The sequence below is a fragment of the Erinaceus europaeus genome, chromosome 19 (assembly GCF_950295315.1).
Source record: "Erinaceus europaeus chromosome 19, mEriEur2.1, whole genome shotgun sequence".
Lineage (NCBI taxonomy): Eukaryota > Metazoa > Chordata > Mammalia > Eulipotyphla > Erinaceidae > Erinaceus > Erinaceus europaeus.
The window spans coordinates 42,124,454-42,141,454 of record NC_080180.1 but is presented as its reverse complement, the minus strand read 5'-3'; the positions used below and the strand labels follow the sequence as shown (position 1 = coordinate 42,141,454).

At 35.9% G+C, this 17,001-nt stretch overlaps 1 protein-coding gene across 1 annotated transcript in view; it reads right to left on the bottom strand.

Annotated features, from left to right (window-relative positions):
* The window catches only part of FSTL5 (follistatin like 5), a 736,076-nt gene that overhangs the window by 81,608 nt on the left and 637,467 nt on the right, over nucleotides 1-17,001 (bottom strand). Inside the window, exon 13 of the mRNA XM_007529584.3 lies at nucleotides 2,622-2,771. Within this exon, the coding sequence (XP_007529646.1) occupies nucleotides 2,622-2,771 (150 nt within the window). The remainder of the gene's footprint in view (nucleotides 1-2,621; nucleotides 2,772-17,001) is intronic.

The window sequence follows — 17,001 nt, the reverse complement described above, 5'->3', positions numbered from 1 at the left end:
GATTTCAAATATCCCTTAGAATAGGCATTCATGGGGCAGGGATAGATAGTATAATGGTTATGCAGAGGGTCTTATGCCTGAGGCTCTGAAGTCCCAGGTTCACTGTAAGCCAAAGCTGAGGAGTGCTCTGGTAAAAAAAAAAAAAAAAAAAAGGAGTCAGGTGGTAGCGCAGCAGATTAAGCACACAAGCACACGTGGTGCAAAGCAAAAGGGCCCGCATAAGGATCCTTGTTCAAGACCCTGGCTCCCGACCTTCAGGGGAGTCGCTTCACAGGCAGTGAAGCAGGTCTGCAGGCATCTTTCTTTCTCTCCCCCTCTCTGTCTTCCCCTCCTCTCTCCATTTCTGTCCTATCCAACAATAACAGCATCAACAGTAATAACTACAATAACAATAAAACCAAGAGCAACAAAAGGCAAATAAATAATTTTTAAAAAAAGAATAGGCATTCATTATAAATGAAGAGCATTATAAATGATGAATGGTTGGGAGAATGAATTTACTTGAAGTTAGAACTGTTGGAGTGAAAAATACTATCTCTGAACTTGTTTGCAACATTGTATTGTATTTTAGGGACTAACAGCTGTTTTGTATATATTTGTATTTATTTGTTATTGGATAGACAGAAATTGAGAGGGGAGGAGAGAGAAAGAGAGAGAGAGACTTGCAGCCCTGCTTCACCACTCATGAAGCTCTCTACCCCCCACTGCAAATGGGGACGAGGCTTGAACCTAGGTCCTTGTATAGTATAATGTGAGCACTTAACCTGGTGCACTACTGCCTGGCACCGGGACTAACATGTTTCTAACCAATATTAACCCAAAAATTTTTTTGATAAAAACAGGTATATGTTTTTTTCCCCCACCAATCCAAGCTGGTTGTTTTCAGATGAAAGACATAGAACAGAGACATTAGAACATGGAAAATGACCCTGGATGTACAGTATCCCCATATGGTGTGCCTGTCATGAGTACATGGGTCATGGCAAGGCAAGTTCCCAACTAGCTGAACCATCTCACTAGACCAAGATAAAGGGACCGTGTGCCTTAATTGATTTAATCCATGGTATTTACAGTTTCTATTACCATTCAACAGTTTACACATATCTCGTAACATTATTTTGTTGTCTCTAGTCTGAGAAGCATCCTTTCTTTTCTTTTCTTTTTTTCTTTTGTTAAGGGGATTATTCCTTTACAGTGTAACTATTGTCATAGGAGTTTAATTTCACTATTTTTAAAAAATTGTTTTAATGATTTTATTTATTCATGAGAAAAACAGGAAGAGAGAAAAAGAACCAGACATCACTGGGGCACATGTGCTGCCAGGGATCGAACTCAGGACCTCATGCTTGAGAGTCCAAAGCTTTTACCACTGCGCCACCTCCTGGAACACAAGTTTAATTTCACTATGCACCACACCCCCAAAGTTCTCTTTCACACCTCTCTTGCTCTTCCTGTCATAAAAGTCAAGGAGCCACTACAGAAGTGTAAACCCTGTCATGCTTTCCTTTGTTTTTAAATTGTGTCAATTTAAATAGAACATTTACATTAAACAACTCTGGAAAGGGAAGGTTCAAACTAGGATATTTTGTGTTTGTTTTAACATTTTTATTTGTTTATTATTGGGTATAGACAGAGAGAAATTGAGAGGAGAGAGGGAGATAGAAAGGAAGAGAAACAGAAAGACACTTGCAACCCTGCTTCACTACTCCTGAAGCTTTCCCCCTTGCAGGTGGGGACCAGGGGCTTGCACCTGGGTCCTTGTGCACTATTGTGTGCACTTAACCAGGTGCACCACCACCTGGCCCCTATTTATTTTTTATAACTATGATCATAGCAACACAGAAAAACATGTTTCTTAGGGTTTTTTTTTGTCACTAACCCTTGTACTCATAGTTTATTTTTCTAGTACAGTGCATTAAATAGTAAATTCTGCTATTGCCTTCATATTCCTTTCTTGAGGTAACAGTTTACAAAATGCACTTGTAGACATACAATTTATATCTTTCAATTTAAGTGTTATCATAGCATGAACACGACTAAAATGTCAATTTCTCTCCAACACAGACTACTAAATCCCTTCTCCACATTCAAAACCCCTTTTGTAACTTCACTTTAGTGCCCTTGCTTATATTTTTTAAGCTTCCCTATGAGAGTTGAACTAGTATTTGTCTTTATCTTGTCTTATTTTGCTTAGTGTGACCTTTAATTCCATCTATATTATACCAAATAGTACATTTTCATATTTTCTTTTTATAGGTGAGAAGTCTTTAATTTTGTTTCTGCAACAATGCCTACAAATACCTTAGATCCACTCTAACTTGGACTTCCACTGCTCTACACAGAATAAGCAACTCTGACAACAAAGATTTATGGAATGAATCTAGTTGAAATTCTAATGTGTTTGTGCAATACAATCTTACATAAATTTAAAATATATCTTCAATTCACAAAGTTTAAGGAGCAGAAGAAGAAGGAAGTTTGCAGGAAATCTATATTTTCCAGTTATCCATGTAAGGAAATACATCATCACATTTCAATGCACTGTATCCCAAGCAAGTTAAGCTTATTTTTGGAAGTAGATATTTTTAAAAATAATTTTCAAAGGTAGGAACATATCATACCTGAACAACTTTTTGGGATTGCACATCCACAAGAAGGACTCTGTCCAGTGTTGGCTGTGCAACATAAATGAACTTGTCTTTCACATTCACAGCTGAGGCCCACACACACCTTTGAATTTCATCTCCTTCAGTTTTGGGACAGACTTCATCCTGTAATTTATAAAATCAAAAATGAAATTAATATCTTAAATTAGAACAAAAACCTGATCACAATATGGGTAAAACTAATAGTTGTGCTTTCCAAATCCAAAATAAAATATGTAGTATATATTTACAAATATAAAATTACAATGAGATAAGTAAGTGATACGGTGGGGTGGAGGATAACTGGTTATGCAAAGATACTCTCATGCCTGAAGCTACAAAGTCCCACATTCAGTACCTCATAATAGCATAAACCAGAGCTAAGAAGTGCTCTAGTAAAAGAAAGCAAACAAATATTTAAGCTATACAAAAACATAAACATTTAATTTAAGTGCACACAAAATATTTAAATAACATCCCCATAAATAATTTTTAAAATGAAAACTAAAACAAGCAAAATTAAAATAAATTTCATCTAGTCCTTTATTATTCTTGAAAGATATGGTGCTTTTATTTATTACTAATTTCTAGAAAGATGTATTATTTTTTTTCAACACGGTTGTTAGCCTAGAAACCAGAACTTCAAAAATACATAATATATTCAAATATACAGATCTTCTCAAAGCATTACCTGCATGGCACATTTGTGGCCTCATCAAAACATCCAAAATTTACATGTGCCAAAGGAGATAACTAAGGGGACTTTATTTTTATTTACATAGGGACAGAGAAGGCAAAGAGGTGGGTAGAAAGTCACACAATATAAGTGAGCTATTCTGCCGACTCAGCTAAACAATCTTTTAATTTGTGGAGAATCAGCAGTTAGAAAAAAACAAAAAGGGGGAGTCGGGCAGTAGCACAGCGGGTTAAGCATGCACGTGGTGTGAAGCACAAGGACCAATGTGAGGATCCCGGTTTGAGCCCCCAGGCTCCCCAACTGCTGCAGGGGAGTCGCTTCACAGGCAGTGAAGCAGGTCTTCTGGTGTCTGTCTTTCTCTTCCCTTCCTCTCTACATGTCTCTCTGTCCTATCTAACAAGGACTACAACAATAAAAAAATCACAAGGGCAACAAAAAGGAGAAATAAATAAATAAAATATAAAAAATTTAAAAAAGAAAAAACAAAAAGGTAGTTAGAATGGTTATTATATATTTTGAAATTGACTTAAAGTTACATTTTTACAAAAATCCTTTCATCTGTTCAAGTATTTCTAATATTTTCTTTGTCCTGGTACTATTTTATGACAGGATATTCTATTTTTACTAGATGGCCATAAATAAAGCAAAAATCTCTATCAATTTGTTACAGTTTATCATTGTGCTAAACAAATAAGACATTAAAGGCATTTGTAGGTTTTTGTGATTTTTGATGGGATATACATAATGGAAGAAATATCACTAATTTGTTATATTTGCTTCAAGCTTTTCTTTTTGGCTCAGAAACTTTAGAAAAAAAGACATTAAAAAGAAAGATTAATTAAACCGTACACAAGTAGATACTAAGTGCAATATATGCATATATTACCTTATAATGACATAGACCTGAAACTTATAAAATGCAAAATTCAACGTTAGTTTAATAAAAAATTCTAAAACACAAAAATACATGTTATAGTCCAGGTCCCCGGAGATAGAGCATAGGTTCACCCGTGCCCATAAACTAGGGGAAAAATATATACCTGAAAGCAGAAGTACACAAGAGCATGCAGGGAATACCCCCAACACTTCATCTGCACTATTACAGTCTTTAGGTCCATGACTGTTCAACAATTTGTTTGGCTTTGTATGTTAACTCTCTTTTCAGCCACCAGGTTCCAGATGCTGACCAGACTTCCCTGGACAGAGGACCCCATCAATGTGTACTGGAGCGCCATTTCCTCTGAGCCCCACCCTATTAGGGAAAGAGAGAGGCAGACTGGGAGTATGGATCGACCAGTCAACACCCATGTTCAGCAGGGAAGCAATTACAGAAGCCAGACCTTCCACCCTCTGCAACCAACAACAAGCCTGGATCCATGCTCCCAGAGAGATAGAGAATGGGAAGGCTATCAGGGGATGGGATGGGATATGGAGATCAGGTTATGGGAATTGTGTGGAATTGTATCCCTCTTATTCTATGGTTTTGTTAATGTCTCCTTTCTTAAATAAATAAAAAAAATACATGTGAGTGATAAACATTTATTTAAATAACAATAGTGATACAATGATGAATACTGAATTCAGTATATCACTTATTTTATGATTTAAGTTAAATCTCTGATTATTTATGACTTATTTTTGATTTATTATATTCTCCCTAGTAACTCAAACTCAAATGAATGCTCTTTCTTGAATAATTCAGAGAAAATATGTTAATTGGCACCTATTCCATTTACCATATATGTTTAATAAGCACTGAGAAAAATTGAAAATGGTTTCATCATACATATCACTATTTATTTTCATTTAACTATAATAATGACAGCTTATAAATTCCTTTTAATATTTAATAAATATATACCATAATAATGAAAATCTTCTCATCAAAGACACTCATAAGAATTAAATTTCCTGGGAGTCGGGCAGTAGCACCGGCAGGTGGTGCAAAGAGCAAGGATCCTGGTTCCAGCCCCCGGATCCCCATGCGCAGAGGAGTCACTTCACAAGTGATGAAGGAGGTCTTTCTCTCAGGTGTCTTTCTCTCCCCCTCTTTGTCTTCCCCTCCTCTCTCCACTTCTCTCTGTCCTAACCAACAACAACAATATTAACTACAACAATGAAACAACAAGGGCAACGAAAGGGAATAAATAAATATCTTTTTAAAAGAATTAAATTACTTATTTGCATAACATCTAAAAAAATAATGTCAAAACCAGGGGCTTTGGAATGAGACCCTAATTATGTGTTCTGCTACTTTTCATCTTCTGATATCAGATTTGAGTTAGGAAGGACTTGAAATGTACAACAGTTCATATGAGTTGGCCAATAAGTTGCCAAGTTAAATCAAAATTCCAGGAATTTATAGTGTTGATACTCTTTTCTGAAAAGTCCAGATTATTCTAGGCTTCCAGAACTGTAGCAAAAAAAAAAAAGTGAAAACTAAGCATCCAAGGTATGATTTTTATTTTTCAGGAGGAATGAAATCAACTCCCTTTCAATTGATGCACCCTGATTTCCCCCCTCGTGTCTGTCTCTATCTCTCGATCTCTGTCTGTCTCTGTTCTTTCATCACTATATTTGAGTGTCAGTGGTTTACAGTTCAATGGCTACAATATCTCATGGCACATGGGTACAGTAACTTATCTCTCCATAATAGGTATCTGCAAAATACTCTCACTCCTATGTAGGTTGTTTTCCACTATTAGCACCAGGACCACAAAGTCTTCTAACCCCTTCCCTTCCCTTCTCTACCCTCTCCAGAGTCCCATGTTTTGATACAATACACCAAACCCAGTCCACATTTTACTTTATGTTTCCCTCTTTGTCCTTGTTTCTTAAGTTCCACTCATGTGAAACGATCAAATCCTCATTCTTCTCTTGTTGGCTTATCTCATTTAACATGAATCCTTCAAACTCTTGGGGATATATTCAAAGGAAACAAGCACACCCATCCAAAGAGTTCCATGTCTGCTTCTATGCACAACAAAGAGTTCTGTGTGCATCCAAATAGCTGTATGTGCACAGTTTGTGACAGCCCAAATTTACAAGCAATTCAGGTATCCAAACTTAAGATGAGTGTCTAAGAAATTTGTGATATATATCTCTATAAGATGATGTGCACTGAAGTTATTCTGGATAGTATACATGACACCCTAAGGCAGGAAGCATAAACCTGAAGGCAGAAATCTGTTCTCTGCAGATACCCAGAACAGAGCACAATCCTGTAACTTTATCATAAATTCCTACTAAAGATTTCCTTTCTTTTATTTTTAAAACATTAAATAGCATTTTATTTATTTAGTTATTTGGTAGAGATAGAAATTTAGAGGAACAAATTTAGAGGGAGAAATTTAGAGGGAGAAATAGGGAAAGAAAAAGAGAAACAGCACAGTTACACCATTCATGAGCCTGCCCCCTACAGATGGGGTTGACTCTAGGCATTTGCATATAGTAACATTTGCACTCAACTGAGTGCACCACCATCTAATCTCAAGGCCCTATTTTTAAAAATATTTTGTTATTTTTATTTATTTATTGGATAAAGACAGCCAGAAATTGAGAGGAAGGGGAAATAGAGAGGGTGAGAGACAGAGAGAGACCTGCAGCACCGCTTCACCATTTGTGAAGCTTTCCTCCTGCAGGTGGAATCCAGGGCTTGAACCCAGGTCCTTGTGCATTGTAACATGTGCTCAACCAAGTGCACTACCACCTGGCCCCCCAAAGCATTGTTTTCTATGTCATACTTTTTCTTTAGAAGTAGACTGATTATCTAGGACGGAATTCTATGATCTGAGACTCAAGAACTTTACAAACATGTACTTGAGAGGCATGAAGAGGTAGGAAAACAAATGGGACCCAAGATTAACACGTGGCTCTGAATATAGGAAAATTGTTTATGAATTATTTGCTGTTTTATAAAAGCTACCAACAAACCCTGCCAAAATAACAGAAAGTGTGAGCGACCTGACACATAACTGTCATCCAAGCAACTGCTAAATTAGAAGCAATTTCCACTCTTTTGTTTGCTACGAAACTATTCAACAGAAAAATAAACTACTCTTCTGGGATTTAGTTCTTATTTGTATGCTGTCCCCATAAGATATCCCTGACTAGACTCACAATCATTTTTTACAAAGTCATTAAAAGTTTCCAGACAGTCAGCCCATAGTATTTTTTTGATCCAATCCCTGCCATTATTTCTGATTATAGTCTATTAGACCCCATTTTAAAATAGCACTCTTTATTTTTATTCTCTGACTACATAATTAATATTTATTTCTATGGGTATGAATGCAGAGGAATCTTTTACATACATTTTGGGCACTTATTGAGAAAAAAAGGAAGCTAAAAACATACCAGAGATGCAAAATAATTTTAAGATGATATATACATGAGGATACATGCTAGGAATTATGTCAAAAGGTATCACTATGTCACTTTTATAGAAATGTATAGTGCCATTTAGAGTTAAAGGAATTAATGTACTATCAGAACTAATGAGGATAAGAATCAGTAAAAGCCAAGTCTAGTTTAGAACTACAACTTATCTATTTTCCTTTAGATCACTTACGTATCTTCAATCTATATATTACTCTCTTCTAAATGCTTAAAGGAGGAAGGGATGTAGTCTTAGTGATGACAGACATTTGAATCTAGTATTTGAAATAGTGTTGATGGTTTACTGACTGCAAATAAATCAAATAGATGGCAAAATTGTCTGGTGCTAGAACAAAAATAGACACACAGACCAGTGGAATAGAATCGAGAATCTTAAAATGGCAAATCAATTAAATTCTAATTGTTCAGGATTCACTAAGGTATAAGAAAAGTAAACATAATATTTCATACACTGCTTGTATTATAAATACTTTCTGTAGAATACACATCTGTACACACTACACAAACTATCATTACTGTTATACAGAAGCAGAAATAAATGCGTAACAAATAAGGTGACTTAAGGTATATACACCCAGCTAGTGCATAGACTTAAGTGACACTGTGAATTATGCAAAGGTGGCAATACAGACATTGTTAGGTAGGTTTTGAAATACTAGAGATTCATACTAAGTCAAAGGAGGAGAAAGGGTTTGGTTGATGTTTTGATAAATACTGAACATCAAAGTCTAGACACTTGGAGACTTACTATATCCCCTCGTCGTTCTCTCAGCTATCTCAGTAGTAGATGTTGAAAATAAAGCGCAATTTAAGTTGTACACTGCATAACTTTTCTGCTTCTTTACCAATCAGTTCCTATGGATGACAGGAGAGTTTCCTCCAATTCTAGTAAGTGCAAATTGAAGTTTTGCAGGAAACAAGCAATAATGATGATGATAAGAAAATAAAAATCTTAATATTATAACCACAACCTCTATTATTTTCTAAATGTTTATGTTATTTCCTGCTGTTAGAATGATCTTCAAATTCCATTACAAATATTTTCCACAGAACTATTTTTTCTTTTTTTCTCAAGGTTTTTTTTTAATTAATAGTGGTTTACAAGCTTATAAGATTATCACACATCACACCTATCACTGAAGTTCTGTGCCTGCACCCACCCGACAATTACATCTATACTTGCTAGTCATATTCTAGACACCCACAAAACTTATACTTAACTACTATAGATCTTACTGACTTAATTCTCCTCTGAATTTTCAGATAATTTATATTTGGCATCAGATAATTTGTCATTTCACCATATACCACCATCCTCAATGATGAAAATGTGAGGTTGGTTCACTTATTATTTCACATTTTAGAGAATGACAGTGATGGTACATTATTTTCTCAGTAAATGGATGTTGATTTGGCACTTGACAGAGAGAGAGTGAGAGAGAGGGAATGAATCAAGAAGTGTGTTTTCAGACCAGTACAACCCCCAGCAGTAGTCCTGTAACTATGAAGTCATTAAACTTTGGATTTCATCTAGTAACACATGTGCTTTTCTAATAACACATCAGAGCAACATATTTTCATGAATAATGGAGCAGTGTTTTATTCCCCCACACACACACATACACACACACACACATAAAATAAAAAATTGAAGGGGTATGGTGTCTCAATGACTGAGAACATGTATGAGACCCTGAGTTTGATCTCTGGCATTGAGACTTCATAAAAATTAATGCAAAGACAGTGTCTATTTCTCTATTGACATGATAAACACTATGCCACATCATACACAGTCACTGGGAAACGAGATTCTATAGCAATTCTATTAGTGTGATCTGTGTGGACAACTGCCACCATTAGCCGGGGATGAGGAGTACTCTAGTCTTTCATTCTGTATCACTCTTTCATTCAGACAAAACAAATGAAATACCTTTTAAAATAAACTGAGAAGGGGGTGGGCAGTGGTGCACTCAGTTAAATGCACACAGTGCTTAAGCACAAGGACCAGTGTTGGAGGTCCTTTGCCCCACCTGTAGCCAGAATGCTTCACAAGCATTGAAGACTCCTCTGCAGATGTTTATCTTTCTCTCTCCTTATCTCCCATCCTCTAGATTTCTCTCTGTCCTATTGAATAAAATGAAGAAAGGATAAATTGGCTGCCAGGAGTGGTGGCTTCTTAGTGTTGGCTCTAAGCCCCAGCAATAGCCCTGGAGACAAACAAAACAGAGTAGGAACAGATTATAGACATTGAAAATCGACCTTTAGACTACCTTATACAATTTGGCATTGTATTAATATTCATGATCAGAAGATATGTTTCCTGGGTAGGACCTAGACCAGTTTTGTATGGATAAGCTTTTTCATGGTTGTAACTGTATTATAACTTAATCTATAAAATAGAGTAAGAAAAAAAATCAGTTATTCTCTCCTATAAGTAACTTAAGGAGTACTGATTTTGAATCTCCCACTATTTCTCTTACATAGCTTGTTAAAGTCAAAACCTCACAACTTATGAGTCTTCTGATGTTAACAAAACAGTTAATAACAACAGGAAGTTGGGTGGTAGAGCAGCGGGTTAAGCGGACGTGGCACAAAGCGCAAGGACTAGCATAAGGATCCTGGTTTGAGCCCCTGGCTCCCCACCTGCAAGAGTGTCACTTCATAGGCGATGAAGCAGGTCTGTAGGTATCTCTCTTTCTCTCCCACTCTCTGTCTTCCCTTCCTCTTTCCATTTCTCTCTGTACAACAACGACATCAATAACAACAACAATGGCAACAAAAGGGAAAAATAAATAAATATAAAATAAAACAGTGAATAACAAAGAACTTGAAAAAATAGTGTTTATTAAACTCAGTCTAATGTAAATAATTATTTACAGTGAGAATGTGTTAAGTTCTCCATACACTGAGGAAAATGAAACAAAAGTTCTTTTTGCTGTTGAAATCCTTAGCATGAATTTTGTTCTCTTGTTTCAAATAATTTTATTATTAGTGATTTAAAACAATTATATGATTTATGGGTATAGTTTCACACCTAAAAGTACATGTAGTATTTATAACACACACCTACAAAGATCTTGAACTCCTCACACTTTCCCTCTGGTAGTCAACAGAGTTTCCACAAAGACTATGAAATTTATTTGTATTTTTAGCCAACATGGGTTTGATACTTGGAGGCTGTCATTTCCTTTCCCCACTATCCCCTTTCTTTTATTTGATAGGACAGAAAGAAGATGAACTAGGGAAAAAGATAGGGAGGGGAAGGGGACCAAGTGGTGGTGCACCTGGTTGAACGCACACGTTTACCATGTGCAAGTATTCGGTTTTGAGCCCCTAGTCCACCTGCAGAGGGAAAGCATCACAAGTGGTGAAGCAGTGCTGCAGGTGCCTCTCTTTTCTCTCTCCCTCTTTATCTCCCTCTACCCTCTCGAGTTCTGGCTGTCTCTATCCAATTAACAAAGGTAATAATAAAGAAAAAGGAGTGAAGTCAGTACTACTCCACTGCTTTTAGTTTACCCCTTGCAGGTGAGGACTGGGGGCTTGAACCTAAGTTCTTGAGTTTGGTAACTTGCACATTCAAATGGGTTTGCCACCATTTAGTCCTGGTTGTACCTTGTTCTACAAGTTCATTTTTAGCATGAAATTTTCAATTTTTCTTTTTTAGTCTATTTGGAGCTATGCTTGGGTTGTACATACTAGCTATAATGCATTATTTAATCTGTGTTTTTAATATTAAAAACTAGATTTCACAATTGTGTATTAAACAATTTAATAAGTGTTTTTTGAAATATTGTGACCCTTATTTGAACCATTTTTCAAAAGAAAATAAGGTTAAAGTACTTTCTTCAACTTATAATTGAGATCATTGCTTGTAATCCAAGAGATACAACTGACTTCTTCTATAATTAATATGTGAAATCTACTAATTCTTTTTGCCACTTTATTTATTAAAGTGTCATAAACACTCTATCTCATATTATACAAAGTACAGGTAATCATGAAAATCAGGTACCAGTTTGTCTTATATTAGAAAATTATCTTATAAAATATTTAATAATTGAACATGCATTAAAGTGTGGGGCTATGTGTAAGCTTGATAGAGCTTAGGGAGAACTCCCCGCATCCTTGGATGGAGGTCTGAGAAGATACCCTCTTGTGAGTTTCTCTTGCCAAGGTGAGCAAAGGGGAGAAACCGTCTCTCAGACTTAGTTCTTCCCTTCCTGACTCTCAAGCCCACAGAAACCTCACTACCTCTCTCCATTAACCGCAGGCCACATGGCTACCTGCCTTAAGGTTCATTCAAAGTTCACATTGTCACCCAGAGTTCACACAACCACCTCACTTTTGATCACTAGAAAAGGCATACTTCATCACACACCTCTCTGACAACAGTCAGTGAAGCACCAAACTTTATTTCCTTATAGCTTTGATACCTACCATGCTCTGTTTATCTTTACCCTATCTCACCCTACTGGCTTAACCCCTATGTTTCTCTCAAATACCTTTGGATAATTAAGTTGCTCACATCATGGAGGATAATTGTCTTGACCTTTATGTATCACATCAATTCCTGTCATACCAGCCCCCTACCATAGGGGCAAGCTGACCTTTAAGAAACTTATAATTCCTGACATGTTTGAAATACGTTCTTTGTCTGAATTCCTATTTAAGCCCACGTTTTTCTGCCATTAAATGAGAGTGCCTCCATTCTCCCCGGTTTCTCTTGTCTCTATTTTGAGTCGTCTCTTGAACGAGCGAGGGAGAACTGGACGGTTTGCCTTCCTGCCTCACGGGATGCCGACTGATATGGTGACTTCTTCTAGCGTTTGCCCTTTCTTCCGTAGCCAGTCAACAGCGTCAGGTTGAGCCTGATGTCTGGTTGTTGCTGGCTTTGAAAGTGACTGGGATCCATGTGGATTCAGTTGGCTAGGAAGGATCGTCAGTTTCCCCAATAAATGGGTACTCAAAGGACACATATTATACTTTACTTTAAAAGTAATGAAGTAATCTTACTAAGAATGGAATGATACAGTTGGATTGTTTTATGGCAGGTTCTAGATGACCTTTGACATTAGCCACCAAGGTACGAGATAATCCATCAAGTCTCTAAAAATGTTTAACCAAAAATGTAAAAATAAGTTACTAAAATAGAAACAAAAAAAGTTTGGTGAGAAATAAATTAGAAACTTACAGAGTTAAGAGATGAACCTCATTTATAAGTTTTGTTTGCAGTTTTATTATGTAGTTGCACCATAAATTGTAGAAAATATATTGCATACAGAGACTATTTTAAAATTATATGCATAAATTCAAGCTTATCATCATAAACATATAGTGTTTTAACTTTCAGCAATTTAAACAATTAAAAGCAATTTAATAGAATACGATGAAAAACAGTAATTTAGTGTATAGTTTTGTCTCCTCATCCACCTCTAAAGTTAGCTAAATTAACATTTAACAATGATATAGCTAAATAAAGAAAATATATTGAATTAGTGACTTTGTGCATTAAATTGCAGTTTTGATAAATATTATTATACTATAAGATGTAAACAAGAATAAATGAATCAAGAGCTCCAAAAATTAAAACTAAATAGAAACTTAAAGAAAAAAGGGACTAAGATGAATGCAAATAATTAAAAATATAAACCCAATCCACAAAATCATTAAACTACATCGTTCTTAATATATATAGAAACAGTAAAAGGAGCTGTGTAAATAAAATTCTCATCTTTTGAACAGGAAAAACAATAGAAATAGTACACGAACTATCATTAGTGATATTATTTTTATTTTTGGATATGACAGGAAGAAATTGAAGGGGATGGGGGAAATAGAGAGGGAGAAAGAAAGACATGTGCTGATTTACTTGACCGCTGATGAAACATCCCCCCCTGCAGGAGGACAGCAGGGACTTGAACCCAGTTCCTTGCTCATGGTAACATATGTGCTTAATGTTGTGCAGCACCACCCAGTCCCCAATGAGATTATTTAGGGGTGATTGAATTACCTGATTGCATAAAGTAGGTCTAGGTAGAGGAAAACATAAAGTAAGAAACTATTTTTTAAATTTATTTATAAAAAGGAAACACTGAAAAAGTCATAGGATAAAAGGGGTATAACTCCACATAATTCCCACCACCAGAACTCTGTATCTCATCCCGTCCCTTGATAGATTTCCTATTCTTTATCGCTCTGGGAGTATGAAAACAAGTTCTCTAATTCCATTATAGGTGGTTCACTTTCTAACAAAGTCCCAAAACCTAGATATAGACCAAGTCCCATCAGATACAGCACATGTCTCCATAAATTAGGGCAAAATATATACCTGAAAGAAACTATTTTTTAACCACAAGCTGTTTGAATTATTTTTATTTTTATCTTGATAATCTAGGACTTTGAAAAAACAAGTTCTTTCTGTGGAACTAAAGTAAACACTGTGCCAGATATATTAGTAGAGGATGCCTATAAAGCAGATTTCTGTCATTATATAAATCATAAATAAAAAAATTTGGTGTTTTATAAACATTTTTCTGATTAATTTTTCTAAGTTAAACCCTTATAAATATTTAAAATTGGGAGTTGGGCAGTAGCGCAGCAGGTTAAGCGCGTGTGGCGCAAAGCGCAGAGACTGCCATAAGGATCCTGGTTCGAGCCCCTGGCTCCCCACCTGCAGGAGAGTCGCTTCACAGGCGGTGAATCAGATCTGCAGGTGTCTGTCTCTCTCTCCCCTTCTCTGTCTTCCCCTCTTCTCTCCATTTCTCTCTGTCCTATCCAACTACAATGACATCAATAACAATAATAATAACTACAACAATAAAACAACAAGGGCAACAAAAGGGGTAATAAATATTTTTAAAAATTTTAAAAAACTAAGAAAAAAAGAAATATTGAAAAATTTGAAAAGTCCAAAGTCATTGCAAAAATATATCATTCTACAGTGCATAAACTACATGTATGTACTACATATATGTACATATATGTGTGGATCTTTATTACCCATATGAAGTACTTAAATTTTATTGCAATGTATTGTCTAAGTCACACATGATTCTGATCACTTCCAATCCCAATAACTTGATATGCTTATTAAATATTTTGAAATAGACTATATGCTCACTTATATAGAATTATTTGAAGCAATCAGTATGCTATGAAGTACCATTGCACAGCTGTTTTAGAATTTACATGAATCCTGCAGTTGCTCTCCAATGTTAGGCTTACATACCTAACGCCTAATGGAAACACACACACACACACACACACACACACACACACACACACACACAAATGTTATTTTTTATTTTTTATTGTTGTAGTTATTATTGTTGTTATTGTTATCGTTGTTGTTGGATAGGACAGAAAGAAATGGAGAGAGGAGGGGAAGACAGAGGGGAAGAGAAAGATAGACACCTTAACCACTTGTGAAGCGACTCCCCTGCAGGTGGGGAGCCAGGAATTCTAACCTGGATCCTCATGCAGGTCATTGCGCTTTGTGCCACGTGTGCTTAACCTGCGGTGCTACCGCCCGACTCCCCCACGCAAAAAAAAAAAAAATGTTTAAACAGTATGACTTTTAATGAGGGATTAGAAGTTGTCTAAGAGTTTAGGGCTTCAAAGACCAGTTTATGATGTATTTCCTTTTAAAACTGCAGGGTAATTTTCTACAGTATCATTAAAGATGGTTTACATGACTCTCCTTAGAAAGCTCTTTGCAGGATAGCACTGTTATCACAAAGGAACAAAAGCTTAACATTTTGTCATTCTATCCTTCTTTGTAATTTATGCTAAGTTTGAATGAAGACCTACAGAGAGCAGAAATGAGGAAGCATTTCCATTATCTTTGTGATATATATGTATATATTGAATTCAAAAGATATATATATATATATACTGAATTCAATATATAAAAAATTAGTAACTGCTAGCCAGTACTTTGTACATAAAGGAATCTAAAGTCTACATCCAAAAGATAAAAACTCAAACAATCTACAGCCCCCAGCTCCCCATCTGCAGTGAAGCAGGTCTGCAGGTGTCTATCTTTCTCTCCTCCTCTCTGTCCCCCCACCCCCCCCCCCCCCGGATTTCTCTCCTGTCCAACAAAAAATGGCGTCTAGGAGCAGGCACTGAGCCCCAGTGCTAACCCTGGAGACCGGAAATAAAAAGAATATATATATATATATATATATATATATATATATATATATATATATTTAATGGAATGCTACTCTTCAATTACAAAAAGAGATACTGTGTCCTTTAGGGCAATATGGATAACACCAGGGGTGATTATGCTTAGTGAGATAAGGAGATAAACTATAACTACTGGATGGCTTCATTCATAAGTAGAATATAGAGAACTGAACATCGAGCTGGGAAAAAAAAAATCCAAATACCAAACTGCCTATAAGACTTTGTGAGAAACATGAAAGCAATAGTGAGAGAGGGCATGGAACTCTGCCTTTTATAAAATTCAGTAGCAAGCATTAAACCCAGGGCCTCACACAAGTGAGTCCTCTGCTCTACCACTGAGTCATCTCCCTCGCTAGACCTTTAATAAATAAGCATAACAGTAAATGAAGTTATGAGAGATAGTTCAATGGGTACCAAATGTCTACCTTGCCATTTACATTGAAATGTTAGAGTCTGGCTTATATGGGACTTGCATGACACAGGAAAGCACTCCAGTGCTCTATTCTCTTTCCTTCTCTTTTCTGCTTGAATTAAAGATTGCCCAAGAATTGGTAAAATCATATGTACTAATTCCCATTACACACATAACACACATGTGGATGCCAACAAAGAGTTAGACATTAAAAATAGACAAAGATGACACAGTTGAAAACAAGAATCATGAAAACGTTTTCATCCTTGACCCTGCTAACTTAAACATTTTGCCATTCCTACTTCAGTTTGATTTCTAGATCCATAAATCTGGAACAGAACTCTATTTTCTTGAAGTTCATACTGTAGGTGACAAGATGAAATCATGTGTACAAGATAAATATAATGAGAATCCTATCTAGCAGGTTACATAATGAAAAAACAAGAGAGGGAAAAAAAGATGAAAGTATAGCTAAAAAGTTGTATGAATTATCCACCAACAAACTATCAAAAGTAGGGAACTGATGCAATCTGACATTGTATAAGAATTGAATTTTTATTTAGAGCAAGCAAATAGCATCTTCTGTGAGGTTTGAAGGAAGATTCTGCATTCTAAATATATACGTTTGTATCTAATCTTTACTGGCCAATGAATTG